Source organism: Octodon degus, unplaced genomic scaffold (assembly GCF_000260255.1).
Source record: "Octodon degus isolate 3935 unplaced genomic scaffold, OctDeg1.0 scaffold00058, whole genome shotgun sequence".
NCBI classification, from domain to species: domain Eukaryota; kingdom Metazoa; phylum Chordata; class Mammalia; order Rodentia; family Octodontidae; genus Octodon; species Octodon degus.
In genome coordinates, this window is record NW_004524634.1 from 5,849,926 (window position 1) to 5,860,340 (window position 10,415).

At 50.9% G+C, this 10,415-nt stretch overlaps 2 protein-coding genes across 4 annotated transcripts in view; one reads left to right on the forward strand and one right to left on the reverse strand.

Moving 5' to 3' along the window:
* Positions 1-143: 143 nt before the first annotated feature.
* On the forward strand, positions 144-3,470 carry Dok1 (docking protein 1). Of its 3 annotated transcripts, none has more exons than XM_023718489.1 (5): positions 144-854; positions 1,137-1,265; positions 1,594-1,693; positions 1,893-2,077; positions 2,317-3,470. In XM_023718489.1, exons 3-5 carry the CDS (start codon positions 1,657-1,659, stop codon positions 3,127-3,129), a joined length of 1,035 nt encoding a protein of 344 aa, XP_023574257.1. In that variant the 5' UTR covers positions 144-854; positions 1,137-1,265; positions 1,594-1,656; the 3' UTR covers positions 3,130-3,470. The 3 variants fall into 3 exon arrangements, with proteins under 3 accessions (XP_023574257.1, XP_004634184.1, XP_023574256.1); XM_004634127.2 differs by having other exon boundaries at positions 144-813; positions 1,137-1,436; XM_023718488.1 differs by having other exon boundaries at positions 144-813.
* Positions 3,471-4,422: 952 nt separating this feature from the next.
* The window catches only part of M1ap (meiosis 1 associated protein), a 108,966-nt gene continuing 102,973 nt past the window's right edge, over positions 4,423-10,415 (reverse strand). Inside the window, exons 8-10 of the mRNA XM_004634132.3 lie at positions 7,618-7,824; positions 5,835-5,975; positions 4,423-4,614 (exon numbers count right to left, since the gene is read on the reverse strand). Of these exons, the coding sequence (XP_004634189.1) occupies positions 4,456-4,614; positions 5,835-5,975; positions 7,618-7,824 (507 nt within the window). The 3' untranslated portion in view covers positions 4,423-4,455. The remainder of the gene's footprint in view (positions 4,615-5,834; positions 5,976-7,617; positions 7,825-10,415) is intronic.

Sequence of the window (10,415 nt, forward strand, 5' to 3'; positions counted from 1 at the left end):
TCTTCCCCCCCTCTCAGTTCGTCCCTCCCACGTCCCCTTGAGCCCTCCCACATTCCGCTTTCTCCCTCCATTCCTCCCTAGCCAATTCCCTCCTCTCCTCTAGGTCCTCCCCTCCCCCGTGGAGCTGGCCGCTACCGCGCCACCTCCCCCCTCCCCCAGACCCTCCTAGCTCAATGAAGCTTTCTTTGCCCGCAGGTTGGAGGCTGAGCAGCTGCGGTCAGGGAGCTGGACTTTCAAGCGGCTGTGGGATGGCAGAGCGGCCGGGGCGGTGGCCCCTGCCTTTCCTCTACGTCCCAGCTAAGCGAGCGGGTTATAAACAGTTCTACTCCGACGGAGCCACTGCTGGTCCAGCTAGCGAACTGAAATTCCGAGGGCCTATTTGGCTCTGTTGGATGTCCTAAGGAGCCGGCAAGTGATGTCATGACCTTCACTCTGATGTCACGTTGAGTGTGTGATGTCATAGGCAGCCTCAGTGCCCGGGCGCCAGGGCTCTCTGGCACGAATCGCCAAGTTTCCCTAGGTGGAGCCACTTGTGCGCTCCCAGGGCAGTGTGGTCCGGAGGCGGTGCGCGACCCGGCCTATCTGGGGACCCTTACTCTTTTCCTGCTTCATGCTCTCCCCACACATTCTGACTGCCCAAGAGACTACGGCGTGGGGAGGGGGAAGTGCCTCCCACAGGCCCGGCCCCGCCCCGACCCCGCCTCCAGCCTGAGCCCGCGGGGCCAGGAAGCGCTGGAGGAACCGCCCGGGGACATGGACGGGGCTGTGATGGAAGGGCCGCTCTTTTTGCAGAGTCAGCGCTTCGGGACCAAGGTAGTGGGGGGCTGAGGATCCCCAACCCTTGAGGGCCAGAAGTGAGTACAAGAGGCCAGAAAGAAGGCGGGGGTGGGGTTTGGCAGAGCCCGGCGTCGCTCCCGAGAAGTTGCTCTGCAATTTTGGAGAGAATATGTAGGGTCAGGCTATGCCTTCCTCGGTGCTAGAAAGACTGAGTGGCATCTTCCTTGGGTTTGGGAAACTTTGCTCGTTCTTTGGAAGCCCGGGCCCCCTAGTCTGCCTGCGCCTTCCCTCCTTATCAGTCTGGGCGCGTGCTGCTCGCACTCTCGCTACCGCGCCCGCGTTTCTTGCTCTCTCTCTAGAAATGGAGGAAGACGTGGGCCGTGCTCTACCCCGCTAGTCCCCACGGCGTAGCGCGGCTCGAGTTTTTTGATCACAAGGGGTCGAGCTCCGGAAGTGGTCGAGGGGGCTCGCGCCGCCTGGACTGCAAGGTGATCCGTCTGGCTGAGTGCGTGAGTGTGGCTCCAGTGGCTGTGGAAAGCCCCCCAGAGCCCGGCGCAGCTGCCTTCCGCCTGGACACTGCGCAGCGCTCACACCTGCTGGCTGCGGACGCGCCGTCCAGCGCAGCCTGGGTGCAGACGTTGTGCCAAAATGCCTTTCCGGTGAGGGAACCGGGGCTGCCGGCGAGGGGCTAGGGCAGAAAGTGCTGGGCCTAAGGGGCGTGGCGGGGCAGTTACAGAGGCCAGAGGAGCTGGGTGGTTCATGCTCCCCAGAGCCTTCCTCAGGGTTATAGGGTCCTTAATGATCTCTTTATCACAGAAGGAAAGTTGGACTCTGGCTCCCGTCCCGGTCACGGACCCACCTAAACTTTCTGCCCTGGAGATGCTGGAGAATTCCCTGTACAGCCCTATGTGGGAAGGTAGACCCTTGAGAAGCCCCTCAGGGATGGAATGGGAAGGAATGCTCCTGGGGAGTGGATGACCAGAGGGGCGGGGCTCACGGAGGAGTCCCAGGAATCCGAAGAGTTCTTGGACACCCTGCCCTGGTGTCCTCCCAGTCCTTACCCCTGCCCTCGCGAATTTCCACCCAGGTACCTGTCTCATTGTGTACCCTTCCAGGATCCCAGTTCTGGGTCACTGCACAGAAGACAGAGGCCTCTGAGCGCTGTGGTCTGCATGGGCCCTATGTGCTGAGGGTAGAGGCTGAGAGGCTGACTCTTCTGACCCTGGGAGCCCAGGGTCAGATCCTGGAGCCACTTCTTTCTTGGCCTTACACTCTGTTGCGCCGCTATGGCCGAGACAAGGTACAGGGACTGCCAGGGAGGATGGTCAGGGAGGGCTTCCTGGGTTGGGCAGCTGAAGGCCAGGAGGGGCAAGGCAGGAAGGCTCGAAGCTCTCCCCTTTGGATCCCTCTTTTCTTTCACCCACCGGGACCCAACCTCTATCCCCCAATGGTCTGTCTTCATAGATGCCCTTCCTACTTTGGGCTCTGTGACTCACATTCTGACCTCTGGTAATACTTTTCCCTCCATACCCTTCTCAGGTCATGTTCTCTTTTGAGGCTGGTCGCCGTTGCCCTTCTGGCCCTGGAACCTTCACCTTCCAGACCGTGCAAGGAAATGATATATTTCAGGCAGTTGAGACTGCCATCCGTCAGCAGAAGGCCCAGGGAAAAGTGGGGCAGGGGCAGGATGTCCTCAGGGCTGACTCCCATGAAGGGGAGGTGGCAGAGGGGAAGGTTGCTTCTGCTCCTAGCCCCCAGCAGCTCAGAAGCAGTGCCCCAGCCCTGTATGCTGAGCCCTTAGACTCCTTGCGCATTCCTCCAGCTCCTTCTCAGGACTCCTTATACTCAGATCCTGTAGACAGTACCCCCTCTCGGGCATCAGAAGAGATACAGGTGAAGAAACGTCTCTACTGGGATCTATATGAGCATGTGGAGCAGCAGCTGCAGAAGGCCAAGCTGACAAACACCAAAGAAGACCCCATCTATGATGAACCTGAGGGTCTGGCCCCAGCCCCTCCCCGGAGTCTTTATGATCTGCCTCAGGAGCCCAAGGACGCATGGTGGTGCCAGGCTCGGGTGAAGGAGGAGGGTTATGAGTTTCCCTATAACCCTGCCACTGATGACTATGCTGTGCCCCCCCATCGGAGCACAAAGCCCCTCCCAGCTCCCAAGCCCCAGGGCCTGACCTTCCCCAAATGTGGTGCTACAGGTGGTAGTGGTAGCAAAGGCCACAGCTTAGACACTGCCCTGTATAGCCAGGTCCAGAAGAGTGGAGCCTCAGGGGGCTGGGACTGTGGGCTCTCTAGGACAGGTACTGACCAGACGGGGGTCAAGTCAGGGGGCTCCACCTGAAAAGGTAGCTGATAAGAGGACCATGGAAAGGTGGCACCGGGGTTCAGAAAAACCTGTTAGAATGAACAGGAACCAGAAGGTGGGAAGGCCCTCCATCGAAGTCCTAAGAACAAAAGGCAGGACTGAAAGATGAGCTCTGGGGAACACCAACAATCCTGAGCAGTCCCTCTTCAAAGGAACAGAGCTGTTGGACCAGGTCTTCGGAAGCGGGTAGTTGGTCACAGTGGGTGAAGTTCCAGGGCCTGTATGGAAATTGCCTGGATCCTTACCCCCTTGTATTGTTCTTTGCCAGAGATATATTTTAAAAATTTCAAGATACATTAAAGTGAGTTTGGGTTTAAGAGGTCTCTGTGTGTGAACAGGCACAGAGGAGACACAGGCAGGGTATGCTGGGTGGGTATGTTGGAATCAAGCAGAGAACCAGAATGTGGTGGGAGCCATTGAAGGAGGAAAGTTCCCAGGGAGGGAACCCTGCAAGGTGGCAGCTTGAGACCTAGGTAGTCAAGTCAAACTGACTTTGGCTGGGCTTTCACACTGTGACCCTGGATCAGTTGTAGGACATTTGCAATCCTCGATCTCCCCTGCTGCCCTTTGTAAAGTGCAAGAACTGAAATGAGCTCTATATTACTGGGTGGCGTGTATGAAATGGATACACTTCTTAAATATTTAGTATATTGTAAAGCACAGAGAAAGTGTCTGTGCCAAGGGTAGCTATTATTCTGTGGACGGGAGCTGTCAGAAAAGTGGGAGAGGGGACGAGGAAGGCAGTCGGTCTTTTTCATATCATCCTTTCCCTGTTCTTGGCTGTATTGTACTGCTCCCCCTCCACTTAGCCCATAGGTACCAAGCTTTGAACACTTGGCTGGAGCCTGAGGGGACTGCAGGTGGTGGGTATACTGGGAAGGGCACCAGTTCTGCAGTGAAGATTGGATTTCAATCCTTGTTTTTCATGACCTTTGAAATCTCACTCTTGTTCCTGAGTTCTGGTTTCCTGTGGGTGACCTGACATCCACCTGTTTACACTGAACTATGAGAAGAAATTGTGGGCTAGGAATGCTCCTTAACAATGGTGGAGGCTTACTATACATTTAATCTTCATTTGTACTATATCACATGATCCAAAAAAAATGAGTCTCTGTGGAGAAAAGACAGGCTTGGGTGTGTTGAAAGGGGTGGGACAGAGGAGGCAGAGGCTGCTTCTGGGTCAGCTTGTGCTCAGCTCACCTAGGCTTAGGTAGTAGAAGGCAGATCTGACCCAGAGAGTTACTTTGTAACCCTTGGCAGAGGCCTGGTAGAACAGTGGTGCTGTGCTCTGGTGCCAGTGACTCAAGGCTGAGAGGGATATTCTTCCTCTGGTTCCGAAAGCAGGAAGAAGTCTTCTGAGGAAGATTTGCTGGCTGCTGGCATCTTGGGGGCTCTGCCTGGAGCTGGAGTTACTGGCAGGGGCACCACGGCTCGAACTCGGTTGGTTGGCAGCTGCCCAGCCTGCAAATTGAGCAGCTAGAGCCTTCTCTGAGGACCACAGAGTTCTTCCATATCCCATTCACTGCTGGGCATTCTGTCCTCACTCCTTTATGCGTACTATCGTTGGAGTGTCACCCTCTCCACCTTGGGAAGTGACTAGTGTCCTTTGGCTGTAGCCTTTACATTGCCTTCTTGCCCATGTCCCTCCTCTGTCAGCTGCCCATCAGGCTAACTTGGGGTGGGCTCTGCTCCACGCATCTCATCACTGCACTCCCTTCTGGATGAACTGAGTGTAGAAATAACCTACTCCTGTAATTCTATTTTAGTTTTGCATTTTAGGGAAGGGTCTATAGGGTGTTCAGGGTCTCACTACCAGATTGGACTTGTAGTGCTGGGATCCCTTCCAAGTGCTGGGATTACAAGCGTGTGCTACCATGCCGTCTCAATTGCTGTCTCAGTGTGCCCTGGGGAGCGGGGCTGGCATGGCAGGCCCAGGGATTGAACCCCTGGCCCCTGCTTCTGCTTGCAGGTGCTTTAATCTGTTAAGCTATTTGGCTGGCCTCCTGTAATTTTAGCTAAGACAAAAGTGGGAATTTTCTAAATGTGTTGCTGCTGGGAAATTAGACAAAAACTATAAGGGCAAAAGGAAGCCCAAATGTTATGTTCATATGACAACATGAATCTCATATGAATACTTCACCTTCAACTTTTCAGTAACAACCCTTGTCACCAGAGCCCTGTGTCCAAGCTACCAACCTTAGCCTCCCCATTCCTACTGGTACAGTGAGCACAGCACTTACCTTGTTGGGATGGTAGGAAGATTAAATGGGGAAAATATGGAAAAGCACTAATCATAAAACCTGGCAAATACTGGTGCTCTGTAACTGTCACTTTCCTTTCCCTTAGGCAATTATTTTCCTACAATCTCTTTGGCCTTTTTCATAGAGGGCTATGGCGATTGGAGTATAGCCAGCTTGCTTAATGAGACAATGGTCTGTTAAATGACTAATGAGTTACTAGAAAGACTACAATTAAAACACCTAAGGGCAGTTATCTGAAACACCTAAGCACAGAGCCTCCCCACCACACAAGCAGTTCTCTACCCCCCTCCCCTCCTAGCCGTGGGATCAGGGTAGATAGTGCTCCTTTGGGTGAGACACTGTTGCGATGGGGATGGGGCTTGAGGACTCTATGCAAAGGAGAGGGAGGGATGTGAGAAGTGAAGGGTAGGAGAGCTGTACCTTTCTTGGGCCCCGGCTCTCCCAGCTTGGATAGAGCCGGCCCTGAGGCTTGACAAGGGTGCTGCTCAGGTGTGGGTACAGGTGGCTCCAAACCTGCAAGGGGTTGTAGGAGGGCTCCAGTTCCAGGCTGTCCAGCATGCTCTGAGGAAGAGAGGAGAGCCCCTGACAGGGAACTTGAGGTCACAGAACACAGATGTCCTGATGAGACCAGTGAGTATGAGAGGTGGAGAAGGTGCTGAGACTCAGGGCTGCAGTTGACCTGTGAAATAGATGTGTCCTAGGGGTGCTTTGCCTGAGGTCTGAGTGCTTATGAAGTGCCAGGGCAAAAGAACAGAAGTAGGGGGCAATACTAAATGGTTAGGGCCTCTGAATGAACACACAGGCCCCAGGAAGTGTTTCACTGGCTTCTGAGAGGGCACAAGGGGTACTGTGTGGGCAGCAAAGGGAGGCGTGTCCTCAGGGTACGTGTGTGTGTGTGTGTGTGTGTGTGTGTGTGTGTAGAGGGGGTGCCCCAGTCTGTAAGACCAGTACATGTAGTTCCTGGCCTGAGATGAGCAGGGCATAGAGGCAGGGGCTCAGGAGCATAGCATTCCTGAGCAGTCAGGTTTTCCGGCCACAGCATCCTGTGCCAGAAACCACTGGCCCTGAAGTGAGACGCAGAGTGAGCCACAGCTGCTCGTGCCCATGTCTCTCTGTCTCTAGTGGCTGCCAAGCTGAGAGCACAATCCCAGGCTCTGTCCTCTCTGCATCGCAGCCCAAGGTCCAGCAGTGGGGTGGTTCCAGTCCCGGTCCCCCCCCCCCATCCCAGCCTCCCCTCCCACCTCTACACCTCTAGCCTGGAGAAGCTAGCAGGAAGTACAGGCTCTGCGACAGAGGAGAGAGGAGGAAAGTCTTTTGGGGCCCTTTCTAATCTTTGTGCCTACATGGGTTGTCTTTTGCTCTATTTCCCAATGAGACATAGATGCTTATAAACACAAGTACATACACGTGTGCAAATGTACTGCAGGTATCTGGCCATAAGAACAGGACATCCACAGATGTGCACTGGTGGAGCCATGCACCAAGGCTTAGCCATGCCACCAGGGATACCAAGACCAAACGAAAATCCAACAGGCACACACACATGTATGCACGCACGCATGCACACAAACACCCCAAAACAAAAACCCATTCAAAGGTTCATATTCCTTGGGCATCTCCTTTTACTCCCTCCTCTCTTCCCTTCCTCTGCCTTCCAATCTGTCTGCTCAATCCCCCTTTCCTCTTTGATGCACTTCTTGGTTACCTCTGTGGTAGAATTGCAGATTGGAAGAGGGCAGATAGCCAGTAGTGCAAGGACAAAACCAGAAGCAGATAACCAAGGACCTGGAGCTGGACCTGCCTGTCCTGACTTCTCTTGCCTCCATTCTCCCTCACTTGCTACCTGCTTTCTCTTCCTTTATTCCTTCACAGTGAGCACCCAGGGGTGCCCATTTTAGTCAGATTTCAGGTGTGTGTGCTCGTGCACACACCTCTTATGCTCTTTCAGCATGGTACTAATTCTCAGTCATTATACCACTGATGTTATTTTCTTCAGTTATCTCTTCTCAAACTTTACTTCCTTCGAGTCAACTTTCTACTTCATTTCTCACCTTGCTGCACTCATGTAAGCACTGACTTCCTCTCTCCAGCCCATTTCCTATCTGTGGGGTGGCTCCTCCTTCACACCTCCTCCATCCACTCTCTGGGGGCTTGTTCCTCTCCCTTTTCTCTATCTGCCCCATGAGACCTGCGCTCCACTTACCTCCACAATCTTAAGGCTGTCTTCAGGTGGGTCATCAGGCAGCGGGGGAAAGGGGCTGGGAAGCATCAGTTCCCGGGTGGCTACTGCCTTCACCAGAAGCGTGAGGGAAGGAGATGGTACAATCACATAAAAAGTACTGGCAAGGTCTCTCTGGCTGGGTCCTAGGCTCGTGGGTTCCCCTTTGGCCAACAGTAGCCATTCTCTTTTCTGAAACAAGAACATACAGGGCTGGGAGATAGCTCAGTGGCATAAGCACCTGCCTAACAAGCACAAAGTCCTTAGTTTGATTACCGGTGCCAACAAAACAACAACAAAACATCAAACCAAAACACAAAACAAAACAAAAACCCATATATGAATATTGGTTCATGTTCTGTGTTTCGCACATTTTGAGGGCTACTCCCATTGAGGCATCCCTGAGTTGCCCTGTGGCTTTTGAGGACAAAGCCATTTCACTTAGGCCCTGATAGGGAGGGACTTCCTGCCTGAATCACAAATATCACAATGTACTATTCCTTCTTGTGCCAGAGAGAGAGGAAGAGAGATAGATAGATAGATGATAGATAGATAGATAGATAGATAGATAGATAGAGACAGAGACAGAGACAGAGAGAACACAAAACAATTACAATGGAGACAATAATTAAGAAATACCCTTTAACTTGAAGTTTGTGTTCATCCCATAAAGACTATTCAATGGTAAATGTGGAATTTCAAGAATTATAATTCTTCCTCCTATAATCATTGTTTTATTTATTTATTTTGCTGAGGCTAAAACCCAGGAACTGTAACATGCTGAGCATGAGCTCGACCATGGAGCCAGTCCCATTTTCAGCCAAGAACTGTAACTCTTTCTTTTGAGACAGGTGCTCACTATGTCTTTCTTTCTTTCTTTCTTTCTTTCTTTCTTTCTTTCTTTCTTTCTTTCTTTCTTTCTTTCTTTCTTTCTTTCTTTCCTTTGTACCAGGGATTGAACTCAGGACCTTGCGGTTGCCAGGCAGGTGCTTATGCCACTGAACTATCTCTCCAGGCCCTCACTACATATTTTAGGCTGGTCTTGAACTCACTATGTAGCCCAAGTTGGTCTCAAACTTGTGGTGATTCTCCTGCCTCAGCCTCCTAGTACTGTAATTATATGCATGTGCCACCATGTCTGGCAAGAATTTTAATTCCTTTCTTTCTTTCTTTCTTTCTTTTCTTTTTTTTTTTGTACTGGGAATTGAACTCAGGACCTTGCACTTGCCAGATAGGGGCTTATGCTGCTGAACTATGTCCCCAGCCCAAGAATTGTAATTTTTAAAAGTAGCCTTGAAACAGAGACTTATGGAATGTGGTATAGGAATTCAGTTTTGTTTTGTTTTGTTTTGTTTTTGTTGAACTGGGGATTGAACTCAGGCCTTTGTGCTTCCCAGGGAAACGCTTATTCCACTGAGCCATTTCCCTGGCCCAGGAATTCAGTTTTTGAGGCAAAGAAATAATTGCTTTGGTTTAGAATGGGCTGATTGAGGTATGATCCTTGGAATGCTCAGAGAGAGTTTAAGAAGATTCTCCAAGCAGCCTGCACAGTGAGAAGTAGGAGGGAAGAAAGAGAGAGGAAAACTTTGGTAAAAGAAGGCTGCCATAGTTGGGGACAGGGCCCTTGAGATCCGAGTCACAGAACAAAGTGAAAAGCACAGTGGCTCTGTGAATGAGGATGGTACTGACTGCATACCATGGAAACGACAGAGGTTAGTGCATGGATAGGGAGAGATGAGCAGCTTTATGAACAGATTTTGTACGTTAACCCTCCCTTTTTTTTGATGAGGCATGGAAATGAGGCAATTTTCTGTGGTAGTTTTCCAAGGAAAACCACAAAACCTCAGGAAATAGGGAGTCAGAATGGTTGCAATCATCTGTAAATTATGTTTTCTTGCTGGGAAGATCATCAGTTACATCTGGCACAAGCATAACATTCTCCTTCCTATACTAGATAAAGGAAATACATCAGCTTTGCCCACTGATACGAAAGTTACACAAAAAGTTGGGAGAAATAATCTTAGAGGACATAAAAAGGCACAAAGGAAAAGATTTTAAGGGAGAAGAGAAATATCATTGTACTATGAAAGACAAGTGGAAAATGACACAGGAAGAGAGCAAACACTTGCTGTGGCCTTGGATTTATGCCCGTAAATGCTCTGGGGAGGGAGAAGGCAGGATCTGACACTACAAAGCAGTGCTATCATCCCAGGCAGCACAGCTCTCTGAGGAGTCTGGTAAGTACTAGCAAGCTGTAGGAAACCTGTCAATGTTTCCAGGAACAGGTGTGTGTTGTTTCTGTGGTTGACCTCTTTGTGGGACAGGAATGGACAGGTCCTCTAAAGGTTTGGTGCCTTGTCACTAAAGGGTGTGTGTGTGTGTGTGTGTGTGTGTGTGTGTAGGGGGGAAGAACATAATTTGGGCATGGGAAAATTAATCATAACTGTAATTATAATAAAAATATTAATGGAATGCTTATTGGGTGCCAGGGATTGTGCTGAGAGTTTTCTGGACCACTTCAGAAATTCCTGCTTTCTTAGCACTTCGTTTACATTGAGGTATGCTGTCTTTCCTGAAGGACAGGTCCAAAGTGTGAAAGAAAGTGTCCTGATGCTTACAAAAAACTACCAAATTGAAAATGAATGCTATAAAAATCATGATGTATGTGTACATGGGGTATTTGCATGCCCCAGAACCTGGCTTATTTAAGCCTGAAAGACTAATTAGGAAGTTATAGGATATTTTCTCTTCCCTTCCCTTCCCTTCCCTTCCCTTCCCTTCCC